A 23,941-nucleotide genomic window follows, 5' to 3' on the forward strand; every position below is an offset into this window, starting at 1 on the left:
CCCTTGGAGGCCTAGTTCCCTGCCTCACCACTGCTTTCTCTTCTCCTCCTTATAGAGAAGAGACTCACAAAGTGGATGTTATCAATTTTGCCCAGAACCAAGCCACCCGGTGTTTTCAGAATGACACTCTGATCGACAAGGAGTCTGCCCGGCTCCTCTGGGACTTCATCATTCTCCTGTGCAGACAGAATGGGGTAAGAGTTCTGGGCTTCCTGCTAAATATCTGAACCAGTGAAATACTTAATATCCTGCAGATTAATCCTTCCAACTCACTGTGCTTTCAGTTTTATGGGATGGTTGCAGTGATGTACAGGGAAAGGCATGCCCAGCCCTGCCCTCCCACCTTGAGCTTTGAAAGAATGCCTGAATGCAGAGCTAAAGAATGATAATCACTCTTTGGGTATAGTCTACCAAACAGTTAATTTTACTAAACAAACCTAAAGTCACACTTGACTGCGAACTCAAGTCCTGCAGTTTCTGGGCTAAGGGGGACCAGCTAGATGTTTCTCTCCCCACCCCCTTGCCAGGTTGTGGGATGTCTCCATCCAAGCTGCCCTTTTGAAAGAGTGTTGCTGTCCACTGCTTTCCTTGCAGACAGTGGTGGGCACAGACCTTGCTGAGCTCCTGCTGCAGGATCATCGCACAGTGTGGCTCCCAGGGAAATCACCCAATGAAGCAAACCTGATTGACTTCACGAACGAGGCCCTGGAGCAGGCAGAGGAGGAGTCTGGAGAAGCCCAGCTCTCCTTCCTCTCAGACAGCCTCATCGCCACCATTGGCAACCTCGAGAAGGAGACAGACCGGTTCCGGGAGCTCTTGCTCTATGGCCGCAAGAAGGTGACGGGCTAGGGATGGCTAATTTCCTTCTTTCTTACATAACAGTAATACGTATGTGTGTGTAAAATTTTAGTGTTGTTACTGAACCAAAGGCAACAAAAACAGCACTATGACTCCCAATTCTGGAGATACCTTAATCTTTGTTATAATAGTAATTTCCACCTTACAATGGCAGATGTTTCTGTTAAAAGGAAGGGAGGAAGTGTTTCGCATGACATTAGTGCAAACTGCTGGGTACTGGTCCTGTTTGGTTTTGCATTTGTGATGGTGGTGATGTCCCACCAACTCTCCAGCAAAAGCGTCCTTGTGTATTCTTCTTCTTTGCCAGTCATAGCTTGCATGTTGGGTTTTCAGTGAGGGCGATACACCACACCCTTCTATACCAAGATGTTGAAGTAGCCCCTTTAAGGTCTTTCTAGAAGCTGGCATTGACCCTAGGTGCTGACACCAAAAGAAATCTGATTAAAGGTTTCTCGGTCAAATGCTGGTTTCTTCCTGATCATGTGTTGGAGTGAGGAGGAGAGCTATGGGTGCTGAGCACACCCCAGGGAGATCCATGCCCAGCTTGACAAGTTTCTGTCCCCCCCCCCTCTCACCAGGACGCTCTGGAATCAGCCATGAAACACGGGCTCTGGGGCCACGCTTTGCTGCTGGCCAGCAAGATGGACAGTAGGGCTCATGCAAGAGTGATGACCAGGTAAAATATACCTACCTCCATGTGCACTCCCAGCCCTTTTTCCAGTGAACTTCAATACATTTTTAAAACTCTGCTGCCGTCACCTGGTTACCCACACCTGTTCTTTACTCATCTCTTGCCTGGAGTAAGCAAATAAATGCGCTTACCACGATGGGTGCATGTTCTCTCTCCACTATCAGAGGCAATATGCCAATGAATACCAATTTCTGGAAATCATAGGTGGGGAGAATTGCTGCTGTTTCCTCAGGTCCTGCTTACAGGCTTCCCATCGTGGACATCTGCTTGATCACCATAAGACGGCTGGACTGCACAGTCTAGCAGACTTCTTATGGTTGGCTTTAAAAGGGATTTACCAAATCAAAGGAGGAGAAGGCTATCAGTGGCTACTAGCCACAATGGCTTTGTTCTGCCTCCACTGCCAGAAGCAGTATGCCTCTGAATACCAGTTGCTAGAAACCACAAGTGGGAAGAGTTGATGTTGTGTTCAGGTTTTGCATTTGGGCTTCCCATTGGAGCATCGTGTTGGTTGCTGTTGGACTGGCAAGCTGGACTTGATGGGTTCCCTTTGCTTGATCCAACTGCTGCTGCAGGGCTCTTCTTATGCCTTCAAAGTGCCGTTGGACTCTCTTAATGTCTCCTTAGAAAGACCCCTGACTTTGTGTGTTCTTGGCTTGTCAGGTTCGCCAACAGCCTCCCAATCAACGACCCCCTGCAGACTGTCTACCAGCTCATGTCCGGGAGGATGCCCGCAGCATCCACAGTGAGTCCTGAGTGAGAGCCTGCCTTGTCCCTGCCCATTGGAGGAGGCCACAATTCCTCATTGGGCAAAGGGCTTTCAGTTTTGTGTGTGCTTAAACAGGAATGCACTGTTAAGTGCTCCCTTAGCAGCCATGCACTTTGTGAATTTGTAGTTATTTATTCGTCAGACTTGCATTGGCTCATCTTATTTTATATCTTTATGCCTCCATTCACATTAGTCCCAAGGCAGTGTGCAAAACAATTGTAAAAGCAAAACAGTAAAATCACAGTACAGTGTTGTTGTTTTTAATGCAGAAACAAACTGAAAGGCAGAGGTAAAGACTTAGCAGTGTACTGGAAAATTCATTTATCCTGTCTTTCTCTCTCTGCCACCCCCCCCCCCCAGTGCTGTGGAGATGAGAAATGGGGAGACTGGAGACCCCACTTGGCAATGGTCCTTTCCAACCTGACAAATAACATGGAGGTGGAGCACAGGACGATCACCACCATGGGCGACACGCTTGGTAAACCACAGAAGCAAATCCCACCGATGGAGATTGGGGTGGGAGAGAAGAGTGATCAGTCTCTGGGAACAGAGGGCCCCTGGGCCTCAGTCCTCTCCTGCCCCCATTTTAAAGGATGCCTTTTGTCTTTTGCCACAGCTTCGAGAGGCCTCCTAGATGCTGCTCACTTCTGCTACCTGATGGCTCAGGTTGGATTCGGAGTCTACACGAAGAAAACAACTAAGCTGGTTCTGATTGGCTCAAACCACAGGTGGGTGGGGAGGAATGGGTTGCCATGAAGCCCTAAGTAATAAATTTATAACCCACTTTCTAAAGAGGGGTGAGCCTTCACAAAGCAGCATGCAAACACCAAATAACCAACACAAACACAGTTTCAAATGCATTGAAGCAGCCACCCTTCATTATCACCATTTTTTTTTTAAAAAAAAAGAGCATTAAAGCTGCCTCTCCCTGCCTCAGGGTTGTGGTTGTTGTGCAGGAAAGCCTTGCCTTTGTGTACATTTTGATATGCACCTATTGCTGATCCCTGGGCCAATTGCAGCCTCGCTGAGGGACTGTGGCTTGTCTCTCTGCCCCTGTCCCAAGTTTCTATCTCTGAGGCCAAAGAAGGGCCATGGTAATGAAATTTGCTGATGGAGCTGTTCAAGGGGTGCCAGAGGGTCTTGCGCCTTTTTCTACCTCCATATTCTAAATGGCCTTCAAGTCAAGTGCCTGTGTCTCATTCACACCCCCTTCTGTTTACCTTTCAGTTCACCTTTTTCAAAGTTCTCCACCAATGAAGCCATCCGAAGGACAGAAGCCTACGAATATGCGCAGTCCCTGGGGACACAGCCATGCTCGTTGCCCAATTTCCAGGTTTGGGGTGCCTCCTGTCTTCTCAGTCTCCTGGGTGATGGCTGCTCTTTGTCCCCTTGTTGTTTTGCAGTGGTTGCAAATGCTTGACAGCTGTTGTCCCCTTCCACTTTGATCTTGCTTATAATGTGCAACACAGCTCAAGTTCTGAGAAAGCATGGAAAAGAAGCACCTTGCCCCTGCAGTTCAGGAGCCTTTCTTGGGAATGCGTGCTGGAGGAAGCTCCTTTTTGGCTTGTGTGTGCTGGGGGCGGTGGCAACCCCCAGCCCCACCTCCACCCCACCCTCTGGGCCACACAGCTTCAGGGCAGGAGAGGGAGAGGAAGGAAAAGCAAAAGATGGGAGTGGCCACAGAAGCTGGGAAAGGAGTGTTTCAGGTTGGATGCATGGAGCTGTGGAGAGATCAGATCATTTTTTTATACCATTGCAGACTCACTAAAACAAGAGCACACACAGGATAAATCCTGAGCATGAAAACATCTGCTTGCTTAAAATGCATTGTAATACAGGTACAAAGGATTTAGCAAAAGATAGAAACATAAGATTAAAAAATTGCAGCTAAAATGAGAGCATCGCCTTAGAATCCTAGAATTGTAGAGTTGGAAGGGACCACAAGGGTCATATAGCCTCCCCCCTTGCATTGCAGGAATCTTTTTGCCCAGTGTGGGGCACAAACCAAACAACCTTGAGATTGAAAGTCTCTTGCTCTGCCGACTGAGCTATCCCTCAGATCTTGAGAGACATTTGAGCAGAGGAGAGGAACTTGGCCAATAAGCCTGTTCTTTAACACCTGCTGAAAATATTTCTGTTTTGCCAGCCCTACATGGGCAGTTAAGAAGACCTCCTTCCACAACTGTTAATTGCTGTCTTATTTCTAACTTTTTTAATGGCTTTTATTTCAAGCTTTTAAGGTTTTATTGTTGTGACCCGTTTTCATTTTTTTAATGACACATTGATCATACAAATACCTTTCTTAATTAACTTGCTTGCATCAGCCGAAAGCTATTCCAGGCACAATCCTGGTGTCCTCGAAGGGTGTTTCCTCATAAGGGGGCAAAGTCCCCTGTTACATTCCTCTCTATGAAGGTTACATGACCCAGACATGAGCTGTTGATAAGAGTCTGGAGTGAACGCCAGGGCAGGGGCTGGGCACTAGGCACCTTGTAGGTTTGGGCTGCTTGAGAAGAAATGACAGCTCTGAGGTTCTGGAACATTGGTGCTGCTTGTGCAAGCAGCATGTCTATAATAATATAATAATAATAATAATAATTTATTATTTATACCCCGCCCATCTGGCTGAGTTTCCCCAGCCACTCTGGGCGGCTCCCAATCAGTGTTAAAAACAATACAGCATTACATATTAAAAACTTCCCTGAACAGGGCTGCCTTAAGATGTCTTCTGAATGACAGGTAATTCTTTATCTCTTTGACATCTGATGGGAGGGCGTTCCACAGGTCGGGCGCCACTACCGAGAAGGCCCTCTGCCTGGTTCCCTGTAGCCTCACTTCTCGCAATGAGGGAACCGCCAGAAGGCCCTCGGTGCTGGATCTCAGTGTCCGGGCTGAACGATGGGGGTGGAGATGCTCCTTCAGGTATACAGGACCGAGGCCGTTTAGGGCTTTAAAGGTCAGCACCAACACTTTGAATCGTGCTCGGAAACGTACTGGGAGCCAGTGCAGATCTCTCAGAACCGGTGTTATGTGGTCCCGGCGGCCACTCCCAGTCACCAGTCTAGCTGCCGCATTCTGGATTAATTGCAGTTTCCGGGTCACCTTCAAAGGTAGCCCCACGTAGAGCGCGTTGCAGTAGTCCAAGCGTGAGATAACCAGAGCATGCACCACTCTGGCGAGACAGTCCGCGGGAAGGTAGGGTCTTAGCCTGCGTACCAGGTGGAGCTGGTAGACAGCTGCCCTGGACACAGAGTTAACCTGCGCCTCCATGGACAGCTGTGAGTCCAAAATGACTCCCAGGCTGCGCACCTGGTCCTTCAGGGGCACAGTTACCCCATTCAGGACCAGGGAATCCTCCACACCTGCCCGCCTCCTGTCCCCCAAAAACAGTACTTCTGTCTTGTCAGGATTCAACCTCAATCTGTTAGCCGCCATCCAACCTCCAACCGCCTCCAGGCACTCACACAGGACCTTCACCGCCTTCACTGGTTCTGATTTAAAGGAGAGGTAGAGCTGGGTGTCATCTGTCTAGGCCAGGCACCCTCATGCTTTTAACTGCTCCTGCTGCTGCTGCTGCTAAGGCCATCACCTAAGATTCAAAATCCTCTTTCTTACAGGTTTTTAAGTTTATCTATGCCTGTCGACTGGCCGAAGTGGGGCTGGCCGCACAGGCCTTCCATTACTGTGAAGTGATTTCCAAAGCCATCCTCAAGAACCCCTGTTACTATTCCCCGGTCCTGATTAGTCAGCTGATCCAGGTACAGTATATTGGGGTTGGGGGGGGGTTCAACTGCCTTTTTCCAGTGCTGTGTGTCTTGGTTAAGGTAGGCCCCTCCGAACACAACACACAGCCCTCTCCCATGTTTCTATGAGCAGTTAGTCCCTGGATATCTTCAGTGGAGAGGGAAACATAAAGTTAGAAATGACTGCAGTCTGTGCTTGAATGCAGCATATATTCTGGACTTGTCCCAAAACTTAGAACATTCTGGGAAGATACAGCAATGAAAATTTTTAAGTAATACCTGACTATAATTTATGTATGGATCGTCAGATTTTGCTATTCAGAAATGTTAAAGAAACTGTACTAATAGAGGACAGGGAATTGATGCAACATCTATTGCCTGCTGCCAGAATTATTATCTGTCATGACTGGGGAGGAAATGAGAACACCATCCATGAGGAATGGATAACTAAAATCTGGGACATAGTTAACATAGTTAAGCTCACATATATAGTGAGAACCAGAGAGGGCAGACTAAAAGATAGTCTCTTCATCAGGAAATGGAGTCTTTTTATAATGTACTGAAGTAATAAGGTACAGGAGAATGTTAACCCATTTCTGTCACTTGAAACTTTGTGATGTTAATTTATTATGTTGGATTTTAGTATGTAAATTTATTCCTACATGTTTAGCTATCCTGTTCTACTTTTGTCTTATTTAGTTTTATTTGGCATCCGCTATTATACTTTGTTATGTATTACTATAAATAAATATATGTAAATCTTTTAAAAAGTGGTTGCAGTTGCCTGCCCCAACAGAGCAGTCCCAGAAGCTCCCTTCTCTCTGTCCTCCTTTGACCATTTCCAATGGTTCTGCTTCACAGATCTCCCCTCGGTTGCGGCTCTTTGACCCTCAGATAAGGGAGAAACCTGAGCAGGAATTTTTTGATGAACCTGATTGGTTGATACAACTTCGAAGCTTAGATGGGCAGATCAAGGTGAGTGTGCTGTCCTCCCATAAGTTCAGTGTGTGAGATTCCCAAGCATGTTCATTCAATCAGTGTAGCCCCGCTTTGTGCAGTATAAACAGAAGTGAGCTGAGGGTTTCAGCTGAAAACCTTTCCCTTATTTTTAAAGAGTTGCTTGGAAACATTAGCAGCCTTATACCTCATGTTGCTCAGGAATATTAAGAAACCAAGAAAAAACCAGTGCAGTTTTGAAATCAGTTTTGAAAGGTTCAATCCACCATCTTGATTCAAAATTGCATCCTAGGGTCTCCAGACATAGACCAAAACTTGCTCCTTGATCTCAAGAACCATTGTACAAAAGAAAAAGAACCCTGTCTGTAACCCTGAAGGGATCCATTGCCAGTCAGTGTAGACAATATTGAGCTAGATGGGCTCAATGCTTTGACTCCTTGTAAGGCAGCGACCTGTGCTCCTCTCTCTCTGACTAAGGGATGGAGGTCACAGAGGGGCCTTTAACCTAGAAACCTTTTGCAATGGTGGTCTTGGGCCTAGCAAAGGGAAACATGTAGATATGTCTGTCAGTTGAAAACTGCCATCTTTGATTTTTTTCTTCTCCCAGGAGGGCGGGATCGCTTACAGCGCAGGGAGATCCACACCTCAGCAATATGCCTGCAGCACACCAAGCTCTGAACTGGACCATGTCAGTCAAAGTGAGGGGATGGGGGCTGGCCATGAGATGCTATCCGGCTCTGACAACCCACTCCTGGCCTCTTTGCTTCCTGGCACAGGTCACCCTGTGCAGCCGAGTGTCCAGCTGATGCCTTCCGGTGGGTGTTCCTTGCCATTGTTTCATGGGGTAGGGAGAGGTCAGAGATGGGGCAGGGAGAATAAGAAACAACAGTGAATTGTAGGGTGGGAACCATTTGTCAGCAGTGTCCACTGTTGGAATGTGGTGGTGGGCTCCCCAGGACCCTTTGTGCTCCCAGTTTAAGGCCTTGTTGTGTTTGGTGTTAAGTACATCAGAGGAGCCCTGATGAGTCACTCCAGTGGCCTAACTAGTCCAGCTTCCTGTCCTCACAGTAGCCACCCAGATGCTGCAGTGGGAAGCCCACAAGCAAGAGCCGGATACAGTTGCTCCTTCCAACTGTGAAGGCAGCGCATAGCCATCATGGCTAGTAGCCACTGCTAGCCTTCTCCTCCTCTGTGCCAGTAGTCATCACTTGGTTGGGGATCCAGTTTGCTCTTTTTGGTTATGATGTCTCAAGGCACACAGGCTGCCTGGGTGGAGCTTGTTTCCACAACCCATGCAGTTCATTGATGGTAGGTTTGATCTGCCAGCAGCCACTGAGCTGCTTCTGGCCATGCAAATTGACCCAAATATATTCTCATCCATCAAAGAGGGGTGGAATATTCTTTGGATTGATAGTGAGTTGTTCTGGGCTCCAGTCTGTTGTGGGTTACAAACATCCTAGATGTCCATTTACCTTCTTTGTCACTCCCTCCATAGCTCCCCAGGCCATCCTTGACAGCTCAGTCACTGCGGCACCTTCTTCCCATTCAGAGGCTACTGGCCATACGCCTTTCTACCCTGCGGCTCCTCCTTCTACAGGGCAAGGACCCAGCTATGCCCATGCCTATGGAGCCGAGCAGAACCCTCCATACCCCACGATGGGGATGGTGCCACAAACAGGTCCATCCTCTCAAGCAAATGAGCTTCAGCTGCAGGAGCAGCTCAACCAAGATGCAGGTTTGTCCTGGCATTGTGGCAGGGATGGGGTGTGACAGAAAGGGGTCTCTCTGCTTTTTTCCATTCTTGGAGAGCTGCACATGTTTCAAAGGTCCCCATCACTTGCTTATGTCCTGCATTGCAAAGTTACGGTCACATTGGGGAGTGCCGTACAATATCGAATGTCCACACCAAAATATTATAAGAACATAAGAAGAAACCAGCCCTTGACCAATGTTCTGAACCGCAGGCCCAAAGAAGGGCTTGTAGGAGTGGTTGGGTGCAGGGACACTAAAGAAGAATGTGAAAAACATCAGAGTGGCCAGTTCTAGAGAAGGTGTAGACTTACAGCAAAGCAGCCTGCCAGTTCTCCTAGCCTTTGCAGATGCAGGATAGACAACATAGCAAGCAGATGGCTTGTCCACACCCAAGCAAACATGCATACATTCTTCATAAACAAAGCGGCATATGTCATTTCACCTGACTAGATGAGGGCATTGATGGTGGATACCCAAGTCTTAAAGATAGTTCCCCTTTCTGGGCTCAGAGCCCAGCACCCCAAGCCTCACAGATAAGGGTAACATCAAAGCATCATTAGCCTCTATAAAAGCAAGTGACTGTGAACATATGTGAGCTCATTGCTGCAACAACTACCAATTAATTGTGGGGTTATCTTGACAGCCATTAATTGTGGGGTTATCTTGGCAGCCAATATGTCATTAGCAAAGCTTCTGAAACAATTCACCTTTGATTCAACACAGCCAGTAGCCCATCTCGTTCAGTATCCTGTTCTCACAGTGGACAGTTAGATGCCTTTGGGGAAACTCTCAAGCAGGATCTGAGCAAAGGAGCCCTCTCCCCTCCTGTAGTTTCCAGCAACTGATGCTCAGAAGCATGGCTGCCCCCAGCTGTGAATACAGAGCATCGTGGCCACCCTGACTAGTGGCCATTGCTAGCTCTCTCCTCCATGAATTTGTCTAAAGGTAAAGGTAAAGGTACCCCTGCCCGTACGGGCCAGTCTTGACAGACTCTGGGGTTGTGCGCCCATCTCACTTAAGAGGCCAGGGGCCAGCGCTGTCCGGAGACACTTCTGGGTCACGTGGCCAGCGTGACATCGCTGCTCTGGCGAGCCAGAGCCGCACACGGAAACGCCGTTTACCTTCCCGCCAGTAAGCGGTCCCTATTTATCTACTTGCACCCGGAGGTGCTTTCGAACTGCTAGGTTGGCAGGCGCTGGGACCGAGCAGCGGGAGCGCACCCCGCCGCAGGGATTCGAACCGCCAACCTTTCGATCGGCAAGTCCTAGGCGCTGAGACTTTAACCCACAGCGCCACCTGCGTCCCTGAATTTGTCTAGTCCTCTTTAAATTTGTCTAGTCCTCTCCGGACAGTGAATTTGTCTAGTCCTCTTTAAAGCATCACCCTCTAGGTTGATGGCCATCACTGCTTCCTGTGAAAGCAAGTTCAGCAAACGTTGAGCTGGTTTATCCATTGGTGCAATTTAATGATGCATTCATTCTTGTGCCTCCTTCCAACCCATTGCATACTCATCCTGACCTGTCTTTTATATCTGCCTCAGGAGTGCAGGGTGGCTCCCAGGAGACTCAAGCTTGGAAGGCCAGACCAGAGCCCAGAGAGGATGACTTCTATGGGAAGATGGCAAGCATGGTATCCATCCTGCTCTTACTCTTTTTTTAACGTTTTGTTTTGTTGGGAGCACATAATGGCCATTAATTTGGAGCCAAATTCCACCCATGACCCTGTCTGAAAGCTCTGTCCTTCCTTCCTCTCCAGTTTGTAGCTCAGGTATATACGAGGGCCAAGCAAAGGGGCATCTGGAGGTCCGCTTCTGGGTTCTGCTTTCGAATCCGTCGCTCGGAAGTGCTGTCTTCCCAGCTAGCTGTGCTGACGATGAGTGTGTGGCCATCCTCATCTGGCACACACATAAAAGGGTTGTACCCAACGTTAACCCAATACTTGGAGGAGACCCAGTGAAATTAATGGGACATGACTGATTTAGGCTTATTCATTTCAGTGAGTGTACACTGAGAAAAATTTTTGTTGTGTACAGCCCAGAAAAAAAAGGTCTGGTATTGAAGGCGTGCTGTGAATCCCCACCCTTGTTTGTGTGTGCTGTGTGCATGCTCAGACGCCAGGGGCATGCTGAAGCAGAAGGCGAGGTGGCTCATTGGTAGAGTGCCTGCTTTGAATGTAGAAGGACACAGGTTCAGTCCCTAACAGCATCTCCAGGTAGGGATGGGAAGGGCTCCCTGCCTGAAACCGTGGAGACAACACTGAGCAGGATGGACTTGGTATAAGGCAGCTTCTCATGTTCCTAAGACCGTTTGTTTGGCAGAGTAGCCCCCTCTGTTTTAGGTGTGTGGGCCAGATTTTCTGGACACCTCCCCCCCCCCCCCCGGATAACCTAATCCTCCTTTCCACACAGTCATACTGAAGAGTGGCCAAGAGCAGAGGAGCCAGGTCAGGGGTCTGCAACCCGCGGCTCCAGAGCCGCATGTGGCTCTTTTACACCTTTGCTGCGGCTCCAGGGCGGATACTAGCGAGGGGAGGAGGCACATTGTGCGCCCCGACACTCCCCACTGTGGCGGGCGCTGTACTGGCTGTGACGTTGCATGGGGGCGGTGCGTGCGTTATTCACACACTGTCCTGACGTCACCTTCCCGCCTGCCCGCCTGCCCGCTACATTGTAAGGGGCATGTACGCTGGTCACTGCATTGAAAGGGGGCATATACGCTGGTCACCGTTTTGAAGGGGAGTGAAGAACACACACACACAAAAAGGTAACTTGTTAATTTAACATTTATTTCTATGAGGAGGAGTAATTCTGAGGGGTCAAACAAAGAACTAATAAAAAAGTGACAAAAAAGTTATTTTTATAATGACGAGTTTTGCGGCTCCCAGTTTTTTTTTTCTTAGGAAACGGGTCCAAGTGGCTCTTTTTGTCTTAAAGGTTGCAGACCCCTGAGCCAGGTGGTCAAGGGGGGAGTCCAGTCAAGACCTGCTACAGGCGTGGAGCTCCTATAGTCTTCTGGATATTGCTGAACTGTTGTTATAAACATTAATTACCCGCCCTTCACCCTAAGGTCCTTGGGTGGGTTGCAACTTTAAAACACAATATTAAAAGCAGTTTAAAACAACTGAAAACTTGCAACTCCCATCATCACACTTGCCACATTTGCTGGGGCTAATGGGAGTTGTAGTTCAGCAATTTCCAGAGGGCCAAAGGCTCCCCACTCCCAACTTGTTGTATCAGGCTCACCATATAGCCTTTGCCTTCCCACTTAACAAGCTCAACTTGTGGCTGAAGAATGTGCTGGTCTGACTCTGCATCCGCTGTTAGTAGGTTGGCTTAGCTTGCTTGTTGATGTACTGGCTTTGTGTCTAAGCAGGGCTCGGGCCGACGATCCAGATCCACCTCCCAGTCTTCTTCAGTTCACATGGTATGCCATGCGCAGACTCCCTACCTCTGTCGCTCTGTCTGTCTGTCTGTCTGTCTGTCTGTCTCTCTCTTTCATTCCTCCCTTTTTAAAAAATATCTCATTCTTTCTTCACACCTCCATGCTGCATTGGAATTTTTTCTCTGCCCTGATGAACCTTGGGTTGTGTCCAACTAAGTTCTGCTCAAGAGTAGACCCACTGAAACTGACGAACCAAAGTTAACAAAGCTGATCAACCAAAGTTAGTCAACATCCATCCATCCATCTACAGTGGTACCTCGGGTTACAAACACCTCTGGTTACAAACACTTCGGGTTACAGACTCCACTAACCCGGAAGTAGTACCTCGGGTTAAGAACTTTGCCCCAGGATGAGAACAGAACTCATGCAGCGGTGCAGCAGCAGTGGGAGGCCCCATTAGCTAAAGTGGTACCTGAGGTTAAGAACAGTTTCAGGTTAAGAATGGACCTCCAGAACAAATTAAGTTCGTAACCACTGTATTTCAGCGGATCTGCTCTTGAGTCAGACTAACAGGGGACCCAGACTAACGGGACCCACAACACCTCTTGGCACCTGCTGAAGCTTCCTTCTCTTTTGGGGTTGTAATGTTATCCTGGTTCCTTTTGTAACAATTGCAGGGCTTCGGGGTGCGATCCCGGACCACCTCAGAATCCTCTGTGCACTCTGTTGGGCGCGAGAGGCGGAACTCTGCAGCCAAGCAGCCCTCCCCGCCCCCACCGCCCATCCCAGAAGGGAAGCCAAGCAAAAAAGAGCCTGAGCCTCGGAAGGTAGGCCAGCATTCAAGGTAAAAGTAGCAGCTTCATCTCTGCCCCCAGCTTTTCCAATTGGCTGGGTTTGTTGGGGGTGGGGCCATTGTCTTCACCCTCTTGCAGGACTTACCTTTCTTTTCTTTTCCCTGCAGAGTGGAGCAACGTGGCTTGGCTGGCTGATGGGGAAAGGCAAGAACGAAGCTCACCTCCCTGATGATAAGAACAAATCGGTAGGTCTACCCTGAATCCCAGTGGTTGTGAGTCCTTAACTGAACATCTGCACAACCTGCCTGGTTTGCCTCCTAACCAGTTCCTATGTGTTCTCCTAGATTGTCTGGGATGAAAAGAAACAGCGGTGGGTCAACTTGGATGAACCGGAAGAAGAGGTAAATACTGGGCAGAGCTGCAGTTCCCAGAGTTCCCTGTAAAAGAGGGATTGGCTGTTCAACCATTTTGGAAGCTGTAGCTTTGCGAGGGGTCTAAGGGGTCTCCCAGCAACCCTTGGCACCCTGAATGAATTCGCAAAATTATTCAGGAGAAGCCGTGACTGTCCAAAGTGGTATCACAGTGCATGATGTGAATGTGACAGATAGTCTGGGGTCAAGCAAAGAGCAGAGTTTAGTTCGTTTCCTTTCCTAATGCACCTGCCCCAGGAGGTGGCCTTGGTTTCAAGGGTCTGTTTTCCTCCTACTTCCAGAGCAAGCCACCACCTCCACCTCCTTCAGGGTTCCCTCAGGTCCCTCAAGCAGTTCCCTCTGGATCAGGAGGACCTCCCAACAGCTCCGTAAACATGTTCTCCAGGAAAGCAGGTAACTGTTCAGGTGTGAGCTGTGTTCTGGGCATTAATAGCATGTACAATAGACATGTTTGATTGTTTCGGTCCTTGGCAGAGGATTCAATCTTTGCCAGTCATTACAGATGCAAGAAGCTGCATGTCAGGTCTGTTACCGTTACGCAAAATTATGTGCGAAACAAATAATTACTAGGCAGGGATTAGGCAGAGAAGTGTGTGTGTGTAATTATTATTTGACAACTATTAACAATAACGCACAGAACTACAGTATTTCCTATTTAAAATACCTTGTATACCTCAAAACCTACTTGAATCTGCTCTCAGAGTAGGCAGTTACTTTCCTGACAATAATGTGTAAGGGGCAACCAGTTTTCCCAGATTTTATTTCCATATTCACTTGCAGTTCTTGCTCTTGGATAAGCAGTTATTTTTTGCCATTATGACCAAAGGCCAGGTTTTAAAAAAAACAACAACAAAAAACTTTGTTAGTTGTTTTTTCAGTATAAAGTGAGTAGTTTTAAAAACAGTTTAAAACAACAACACAGGAATTGAAAGTAATACAGCAAAGGTGGCTTCCTAACATCAAGGGGCAGGGAGTTCCACAGGGTAGGTGCTGCCACACTGAAGAATTGGTTCTTTGCAAGTGTGGAATGACCATTACGTGGCTATTCTACTGGCACGTGTTGTTCTCCGCACTTCACACTCCCAGTGTTAGTGAGCTTGAATCCAGCTGTCCTGCTTAGAGTAACTGAAAATTCATTTATTTATTTAATTTATATGCCACCTTTTCCTTCAAGGAGCTCAAGGCAGTGTATATAGTTCTCTTCCTTCTCTGTTTTAATCCTTACTACATTAGATTGATAGGTAGTGACTGTGACCCATGGTCACACCTATTGAGCTTTATAGCCAAGTAGGGATTCAAACCCTAGTCTCTCCCAGGCCCTAATCCAACACTTAACTGTTACATCATGCTGGCTTTCTGTGAATGAATGGACCTAAGTTAATAATGTCCATTAGTTTTAATGGGTTTGCTTGGACCCTTGCTAATGTGATTATGACTATTTTTGGAGGGTGCTCTTGCTTCCTGGTTGCCCTCACCCACCCACTCCCTGATCTCTACCTTCAGACTCCATCACTGCATGGTGATAAGCTTTCCTCCTTGCCTCTTTCCAGCAGGAAGCAGAGCCCGGTATGTCGACATCCTGAACCCTGGTGGGGCCAAGTCACCCAGTGGTGGTGCTGCGCCCCCTGCTCCATCAGACCTCTTTGCTCCCCTGGCCCCCATGCCCATCGCAGCAAACCTCTTCGTCCCAAACTCAGGTGAGTCGAGCCTGGAGAGGCCTCTCTCTGCCCCAGCCCACCTCCTCTGCCTCCCTCACTTCCTCTTGTATAACTGTTTGAGGGTCAGTCTGATTCCTCTTGTTTGGCCTCTTTCTTGTTCTTTAAGGAAAGGAGGAAATAAAAGTGTCATGAGTTTTCACAGTCTTCATGGGAACTGCCATTTAGTGGGTGGATTCGCCAGCAGCTATAAGTATTTCTCGCTCTCTTTAGGTGCCTTGGGTTTTATAATAATAATTTTTAACAGTGGGATTTGAAGGTTGAACTAGATGACCCTTGGGGTTCCCTTCCAGCCCTACAATTCTCTGGTTCTTCCTTGAAATTTGAAATTTCCTTTACCAGTTGACTTGATGTTTGAACAGCCAGCACTAGAGAATATATTCCCCGATTGATCAATAGATCTAAAAGAGTAAAAGCCAAGGTGCTAAATAAACATGAGTTTCTACAACATAAAAATGAAAATACTAAAAAACATATTTAGAGTAGAGTATACAATATGAAGCAAACAATCTTTTATGGCTTCGTAACTCTGAAATGTAGACACTGTGTAGAACATCCAATTAACAAACAGCAATTAGTCTCCCCACCCCCACCCCTATTCAGTTTAGAGGGTGAAACTTTTTATCGCAGACAGCTGTTTTCTGGAAAATCATGGAAAGCTCTAAAGTGCAGAGGTGGCTAATTTGTTTCCCTCCAAACAACGTTGGACTCAAACTCTCATCAACCCCTGAGTCAGCATGGCTGATAATCATGGATGATGGGAGTTGTAGTCCAGCAGCAGGTGGAAGGTCTACTTGCTAGTCCCACCTACTCTCAGGGGCAAAGAGGAGTTATCCTTTGCTTGTGGTCTTTTCTCCTTGGATAATGGGCTGCTCAGTCTTGGCCTCTCCCATGCGCACCTTTGGGTCCAACCACCCTGTCTGAAGAGATACAAAGCTTGTTTTGTGTACTAACTTGGGGTCTCTCTCCTGCAGTTCCAGAGGATCAGCTGCCTTTGGAGGAGAAAGGGGTGGGAGGGCAGCTGGTGCCAGGAAGCCAGAGCAACCCTGGAGTGGCTGCAGAACCCTCAGTAAGTTGGATTTGCAGTGTTAACCTGTTCTCAGAGAATATTAAGACTGCCTGTGGCTACTAACTTGATGGATATGTTCTGCCTCCAATGCTGGAGGGGCAGTGTGCCTCTGAATCAGACCACACATGTGGGGGCAGTGCTGCTGTTGTGCTCAGGTCCTTCCTGTGGCATAATAGGCATCTGGTTTGCCACTGGGAGAACAGGAGGCTGGACCAGATGGGCCCGCTTTGGCCTGATCCAGCATGTCGCTTATAAGTCTTTAGGAGGTTACACAACCCTTGTTGGGGACTGATATGGATTTGTCCCATAGCAGGATTTCTGTTTTAAGAAAAGAATTTCGTAAAATACCTATTTTTTTCAAAAGCCTATTGATCTTTGGATTGTTGGTAGCATTTTGCTGGGCCTTTAGGGTCCCATTCCCTGGTTTGTTCTGCCATCTAATTCTGCTTCTTTGTTTTTCTCCCTGGAGTACTTAAATTCTGCCGTGTTGCCACCTGGCTCTGAGCTCCCTCCCTCCAACCCAGAGGACTCCCAGCCTGGAGAGGTAGGTCTGCATGGCCAAATGGGTGGGTGGGTGGGGCCTCTACAGGCAAGTCCTAAACCCTTAGATAAAGGGACAGCAGCAGCAGGTAACTGAGTCATGAGCAGATTTGCCCCTGAAGTTTCGTGTTACCTCCAAAATCAGAACCAGGAGTAGTTGGCAGAGGCTTTTCAGATTTGTTTTGGCATTTGGAGGTAGTCATCTTCTGAAATCCATTTGCTGGAAATGACAGGAAGGGAGAGTGTTCTTGTGTTCAAATCCTGCTCTTGAACTTCTCTTTGGGGCATCTGGGTGGCCACTGTGTGAACAGGAGGCTGGACTAAATGCCACACCTTTGGTCTGTTCCAGCAGGCTGTTCTTTCAGGCTGGGCAGGGGGTGGGCGTGGGGGGGGGTGCTAATTGATCAGGTCTCTGCATAAAAGAACAGAGGAGTCTGCCTTATCATTGGCTCAGTATTGTCTACACTGACTGGCAGTGACTCTCCAGGGTTTTCATACAAGGAGGGACATTTCCAGCCCTGCCAGGAGAGGCCATGGGGGCCTGTACCTGGGACCTTCTGCATGAAAAGCAGTTGCTCTGCCATTGAGCTGTGGCCTTTCCCCACAGGAAGGAGGTTGTGGAGGAAGTTTCTTTTTTTATGTGAAAAGGCAGGGTGGTAGATTCTCCTCTTTCCCCCTCTGTGCATGTGTGTGGTTTATCATATTAAATGCCATGCAGATGCATAACCGTAACCCCACTAGATTTACAAATCATAGGCAGGCACCATTACCTGCTGCATCTTGGGTGTGTTTAACCAAAGAAGTTACTCTCCTGCCCTTTTATTTTTTATTTCTGCAAGTTAAGCTAACTTACCTCCTTTTGTAATTCATATCATTTAACCATTGGTGCTGGAAGGTCCTTTCTCCACCCCATTTATTGAAAATAGGAGAACAGAGAGCTTGAGGCAGAAGCCTGCATGATGACTTTTTGATTCCCTTTTTTTGTGTGTGTTGTTGTGTGTGTGTGTATGTGTGTGTTTTTGCTGTTTTGTAGCTTTCGCGCTCTAGCTCAATGAGCTCATTATCACGTGAAGTAAGCCAGCATTTTAATCAGGTACATTTGGCTGGCCATCCTTCCTTAACCCTGGCTCTCTCCCTCTTTGAGTTCTCTCCTCATCCTCCCTACCCTCCATCTCTCTCTCTCTCTCTCTCTCTCTCTCTCTCTCTCTCCCCCCTTTTATGTTTGCTTTACTTTTTAATACACATCTTCTCCTACCTGCATTTCATGGGACTAACATGAGGCCACAAAGATGAAGTATTCCTCCTTGCCTTTAGAGAGTCACAGTTGTGATCCAAGTTTAGCTGGGCTCCTTCCTCTCTTAGTAATCCTTCCCTTTGAGAATTTTGACTGCATTGGACATTCCACCTCTTTCTGTGGGGGACGGACACAACTTACTTAGTCTTTGCTAGAAGAAATAACTCAGGACTGAGAGCTGGATTTATTCCAGTCCTCAAAATATGGTGGTGACCCCCCCTCCCATATTTATTTGTTGGAATTCTTGGACCAGCCTTCCCCAACCAGAAGCGTTGAACTACAGCTTAAAGGGAAGGCTGATTTAGACAGTGCAAATTTGATATGAATATTCAGGGCATTGTACTTCAAACAGGAAAAGCATAAAGATAAACGTGATGAATCTTTAAAGCTTAACACAAAGAACATTGAAACCAATGCAACAAAGACTCAAGAGCAGCATTGAAGAACCCAGCAAATTAAACTCTCCTCATGTCAAACACTCAGATATGAGTTTTTACTGCCCTTCAAATACTATTGCAGTGGCTTCCTCTAACCTTGGTGCCTTCCAGAAGTTGCTGGACTACAACTTCCATGGTCCCTAACAGTGGGTGGGCGTGATGGCAGTTGTAGTCCTACAACCTCAGAAGTGGAGTTAGCACCATAATGCTGAAGGCTATTGTACAAGGGGAGTGATACTTGGGGACCTGGAACACGCGCCATCTCCAAGTGGACATGTTGCTGTTCTGCTTAAAAATAATTCTCTCTCTCTGAAAGTCCTTGATTCCCTGGGCAAAAGAGGGAATGTGGCAGACCAAGATTTTTACAGCCACTGCATGGTGGTGCATCAGATGTACCAAAAGCACTCTGGTCTCTGTGTGATGCTTTGCAGGGGAGGTTTTGACCTGAGGAGAGCCAGGCTGAGGAGAGCCAGGTTCCGCCCACAGGGCCAAGACGTCACTAGCCGCCTCTGTGTGGTGGTTTGTTTCGAAAATTTATAAACAGAACAGGCACTGTTACAGGTGCCACATAATACCCATTTCCCATTTGTAAGAACTTGGATCTCCTAGTCAGGTAGCACCAATGCACTTTGGAACCCCCTGCCTATTGATGTCAGACCTTTCCTGTACTCTTTTCAGCACTTGCTAAAACATTCTTGTTAAGATGAGCCTGCCCAGATGTTTAGAAAGTTGATGCAAGTTTTAATCTGTTTTTAGTCTACTGCTATTTTTACATTTTTGAAATTCCTAAATCGTTACTGTAAATTCTTCTTAGTGTCAATTTTATTCTTTTGTTTTATTTAATTTTTGGTAAACCGCTTTGAGGTTTTCCTTTTGGATGTGAGGGCACGATCTGGCTGCGAAATCTGTCACCCCATTTGGTCACCAGTGTTTTCTTTTTACATTTGAGAGGTGTATAATTTTTATGAAACAAGCAAACGGGTCTGGATAGCCTTTTTGAAGCAGAAAAGTTTTCAGCAGGTATCTAAAGCAAAAGAGCAAGAGGGCACCTTCCTAACACCAATAAGCAGGGAGTTCCAGAGTTCCTACCACACTAAAAGACTGAATTTTCACAAATGTGGAATGGACGCTGTGGTGCTTCTAACAGCGCAATTTCTGGAGATCGAAATGATCTGATAATCGATCTGTCTGGGTTAAGGCCTTTTACATTTGGAGGAGCCTCCAAAGCAGGTTTTCTTCATCTGGGCCTCTTAGCCTTTAAAATGCAAGGAGCGCAGAAGTCTTTCCCCCAGCTCTGTGAGGGAGAAGCCAAATGCTGCTTATACTTTCGTGGGGGGTGGGGGGCTCCTCTGATAACATGAATTGGGGTGAGTCCACCATGCGGTTCTCAAGCAAGGCATAAGCCTCACTAATGCAGGTTGCTGGCTGGTGCTTCCTCAAGCAACTGGCCACCATTAACCCCTTCTGCTCTTCCTCCCGCATGCTCCAAGCAAGCAAGTCATTTTGGGTCTGTGCATGTGCCTTGGTTTGGCGATGACCCTGCACCCTGCTGCTGCTGTTGACAATGTGGGAAACTTCTTGAAGCGCTGGGGAGGGGGGAGGGCCAAGAATGCGTGGGTTTAGTTCCTTTTGTGTGTGTGTCTTGTGTGTTTCCATCCATGTATAACAACAAACTTCTGTTGCTCTGCACCTACTTGGGGGCGCTGGCAGTGTTATGCAACCTCTTCCTTCCATCTGTCAAGTGCACAAAATGAACTTGGTAAGAAACGGCGATGCCTCTTTTTGTTTGCATCTCACTAATGGAAAGCTCTCCTTCTCCACTGCAGCCACCTTCAGGAGGACCCCCAGCCGGCACAGTCCAGTTTTACAACCCTTCCCAGTTTGTGCAGGTAACATTGTTCATTCCTGGAAACACACAAAAAACACATGTACATGCCCCCTGGTAAGGGAGATCCTCCCTCTTCTGCCCATTCTACAGATGGGAGTTATGAGGGTCACAGAGGAGTTGTTGCAAAAACATCCCATAATTTACATCCTGAGCAAAGCCTATATTCTTTTGGGGATGGGGTGAGTAAATGGTCAAGAGCAGGGAGTGGCAGGAAACCTTTGGGCCTCCAGGTGTTGCTGGACTACAGCTTGCCTAAGTTGGCTTGGCAAATTCTCCCTAGGTGTTGTGAGTTGGTGTCCTGCAACATTTGGAGGAACCACTGACCAGGAGACGTTTCTTTGTGTCTCACCTCAGCCCACAGGTTTGCTTGGGGGATGCTTTTGCAAAAGCCTTTCAGCTTTGGGGATTTAGGTTGATTTGGCACAGAATTCCAGATGCTTTGCATTTTGAGTTTATCTATTCAACTTGGAGTCAAAGGGAAGTAGTGTTCCCATACATTTATGAAAATGTCCCTGGTATGAACTGCCCTGAGACATACGAGTATAGGGCGCTGTACAAATTTAATAAATAAATAAAATGTTCTGTTGTGGGTTGTTGATTTTTTTCTTCTCTTGTGTAGGTAGAAATTGGATTCAGCTTTGTTTTTTCTTGTCTTTTTCCAGTCTGCTGCAGCTTCAGGAAACTCAAGACATGGCAGAATTGGACAGAGAAAATACCCCACCTTAAAATAGCACCCAGCAAGTCTGTCACCTGGGCCGTCACACATGAATTTACAAAGAATTTCTCAAAATCCCATGCCACGTACAGAATCTGTCCTCTCTCATATTGAGGGGAAGATTCGTTTTGGTGGCTTTTCCCACTGAGACTCTTGACTTGCATCAGTCATCAAATGCACCCCGTTACGTAAAAGCCAGCTGGAGTGTTCTAACTCCAGAGAGAGACAAATCCCCAGTAATGAAATGGCTACTCTCTGCTGCAAGAATCAAAAGAGAGGTGGGGAGAGGGCTGTCCTCCCCCCACCCTTTGGCTGACTTTGATTGGAATCCATATATTCTTCAGTGGTTTCTGTATGCTTTAGGAAAGGGGAGCTCTTTCCCAATATTTAGGGGGATATTTGTCACCTTTAACACTGCAGTTTGTGGCCTTACAGGGATTGGGGCACAGTTTTATGCATATAAAACCACCAGCCTGCATTTGTTGCTTATCCTGAAGCATTTAAGAGATATTTGGCTGGGATTTTTCTTGACATATTGACCTTTCTCCCACAATACACCTCCTCCCTTTGAGTGGGAGGCAGGAAACATAGCTCATCCAAATAGATATATGTATAATGAATTAAAAAAGGAAAAAGGAAAACTGTGATTTGTAATTAAAAATTAATTGGAAGTGGATTTTCTCTAGTATGTATGTAGTTTGTGTTTAGGCTCCTTCTGCAGCCACTGTATAGTTAAAAAAACAAACAACTCCCAGAAGCTCTTTATATCGTAGATGATGCTCTTCTCTCTCTGGCGATTCCTCTTGAAGTGCAATATATCTCTCTCTTTCTCTCTCTCTCAATCTCTTGGTTATAAATCTCTAAATTAATGCAGTAATGGTTTAAAGGTTGTTGTTCTTTAAGTGGGGGAGGGTCTTTCTCTTACTTCATGATCAGAATCACTGTGGTATTCTATTAAATCAAGCAGATTTTGATTCAGCCAACCTTCCCTTTGAAGTAGGCCACACTCACACCCTCTTAAGCTTGACAGAACCCCAACAGGAGGGAGACTTAAATATTTATTTATGTGCTGGGTTAAGATTTGCTCTGGTAGTGATGGAGCCAATTCACTCACCCACCACAACCAATCATGCTGAAGAGATGAAAGAGATGTTTAGTTGGAGGCACTGTTATGCAGTGGTTCAGCTCCTTCCTCCTGCATCATGTCCAGAAAGGAGTGGGAAGTGAATGGACTCCTGGGCACTCACTTGTGGGGTGCCTCAGGTATCTGTACTCTCCCCCATGCTTTTTAACACTGAAACCACTGGTAAGATCATCAGGGGGTTTGAGCTAGATGTTCACCAATATGTGGATGATACCTAGCTTTACCTCCTGTTTAAATCAGAATCAGTGAAGGTGGTAAACATACTATGTGGATGTCCAGAAGCAGTTGGGGGATGGATGGCGGCTAATGGATTGAGGTTGAATTTTCACAAGACAGATGTACTGTTTCTGGGGGACAGAGGGTGGGCAGGTGCGGGGAATTCCCTGGTTCTGAATGGGGTAACTGGACTCCTTAGACCAGGTGTGCAGCCTGGGAGTCATTTTGGACTCACTGCTGTCCATTGAGGCATAGATCAACACTGTCCAGGGCAGCTGTCTTATCAACTCCATCTGGTACACAGGCTGAGACCCTATCTGCCTGCACACTGTCTCGTCAGAGTGGTACATGCTCTGGTTTTCTCCCGCTTGGACTACTGCAATGTGCTGTATGTGGGGCTACCTTTGAATGTGATTCGGAAGCTACAACTAATCCAGAATACAGCTGCCAGACTGGTGATGGGGAGCAGCTTCTGGGGCCATATAACACTGGTTCCAAATTATATCTACTTTGGCTCCCAGTACATTTCCAAGCACAATTCAAAGTGTTGGTGCTTTAAAGCCCTAAACGACTTTGTCTCTGCATACCTGAAGGAGCATCTCCACCTCCACCATTCAGCCCAGACACTGAGATCCAGCTCTGAGGGCTTTCTGGTGGTTCCCTCACTGCGAGAAGTGAGGTTAGAGGGAACCAGGCAGAGGGCCTTCTCAGCAGTGGCACCCTTCCTCTGGAATGCTCTTCCGTCAGATGTCAAAGAAATAAACAATTATCTGACTTTTAGACGACATCTGAAGGCTGCCCTCTATAGGGAATTTTAAATGTTCGATCTTAATTGTGTTTTAATTTGTTGGAAGCCACCCCGAGTGGCTGGGGTAACCTAGTCAGATGGGCAGCATATAAATAAATCATGATTATTATTACTGATTTATTAATATTGACTGGAGTCTTTATGGGTTAACTCCACATATTTGGAATCTGGAAAGCCTTAAATATATGACGAAGGGATTACTTGTGTTTAGGAGGAATTGTTAACGATCCACATTCAAGAGCCCTGGACTTTTTGCTGACAGTGTGATGATGGTTGCTTCTTTTTTTACCTTCCAAGTCTTCTCAAATACTTGTGCCCCACTGGCCATTCTGCCCTTTTTGTGCAGCTGTCTCTGATTCTGTGTCTTTTCATGTGGACCCGCCAAAACATGTTCTCAGCTCAAGAGGTTTTCCTTGGCACAGAGAGCCTTCTCCTTGTCCTCTCTAAATGTTAGAATCAACACACTGTACATTCTTTAAAAAATAAAATATTTTGTGCTCTGAAGCACGTTTCACAATTTACTTGGCTTGTGATTATTGGGGGGTCACGCAGAAGAATTGGGGTTCTCAAAATATATCTCTTCCAAAGGGGAGGGGCTGGTCACAACAACAGAAGACCCTACCATGCGCCACAGTAGAACCATAGGCATCTCCCCCTCAGCACCATGTTTTAAATAATGCTAATAAAAAAGCTGGAAAACTAGGATTGCCGTCTGCTCAGAGCAGACCTACAGAAATCAA

The 23,941-nt window shown here is 47.0% G+C and overlaps 1 protein-coding gene across 7 annotated transcripts in view; it reads left to right on the forward strand.

Annotated features, from left to right (window-relative positions):
• The window catches only part of SEC16A (SEC16 homolog A, endoplasmic reticulum export factor), a 44,966-nt gene extending 21,248 nt beyond the window's left edge, over positions 1-23,718 (forward strand). For 2 of the 7 annotated variants that reach the window (XM_079961177.1, XM_079961178.1), the window contains exons 10-32: positions 56-194; positions 595-837; positions 1,437-1,534; positions 2,213-2,294; positions 2,679-2,796; positions 2,935-3,046; positions 3,546-3,651; positions 5,936-6,076; positions 6,923-7,036; positions 7,626-7,833; positions 8,514-8,753; positions 10,311-10,399; positions 12,139-12,192; positions 12,828-12,977; positions 13,112-13,189; positions 13,289-13,345; positions 13,657-13,768; positions 14,926-15,072; positions 16,065-16,159; positions 16,629-16,703; positions 17,733-17,792; positions 20,257-20,319; positions 20,981-23,718. In XM_079961177.1, coding sequence (XP_079817303.1) covers positions 56-194; positions 595-837; positions 1,437-1,534; positions 2,213-2,294; positions 2,679-2,796; positions 2,935-3,046; positions 3,546-3,651; positions 5,936-6,076; positions 6,923-7,036; positions 7,626-7,833; positions 8,514-8,753; positions 10,311-10,399; positions 12,139-12,192; positions 12,828-12,977; positions 13,112-13,189; positions 13,289-13,345; positions 13,657-13,768; positions 14,926-15,072; positions 16,065-16,159; positions 16,629-16,703; positions 17,733-17,792; positions 20,257-20,319; positions 20,981-21,049 — 2,650 coding nt within the window. In that variant the 3' untranslated portion in view covers positions 21,050-23,718. The remainder of the gene's footprint in view (positions 1-55; positions 195-594; positions 838-1,436; positions 1,535-2,212; positions 2,295-2,678; positions 2,797-2,934; positions 3,047-3,545; positions 3,652-5,935; positions 6,077-6,922; positions 7,037-7,625; positions 7,834-8,513; positions 8,754-10,310; positions 10,400-12,138; positions 12,193-12,827; positions 12,978-13,111; positions 13,190-13,288; positions 13,346-13,656; positions 13,769-14,925; positions 15,073-16,064; positions 16,160-16,628; positions 16,704-17,732; positions 17,793-20,256; positions 20,320-20,980) is intronic. The other 5 variants (XM_079961180.1, XM_079961179.1, XM_079961182.1 and 2 more) reach the window with 5 other exon arrangements.
• Positions 23,719-23,941: the final 223 nt, after the last annotated feature.

This window comes from Podarcis cretensis (assembly GCF_951804945.1).
Source record: "Podarcis cretensis genome assembly, chromosome: Z".
In the NCBI taxonomy this organism is placed as follows: Eukaryota; Metazoa; Chordata; class Lepidosauria; order Squamata; family Lacertidae; genus Podarcis; species Podarcis cretensis.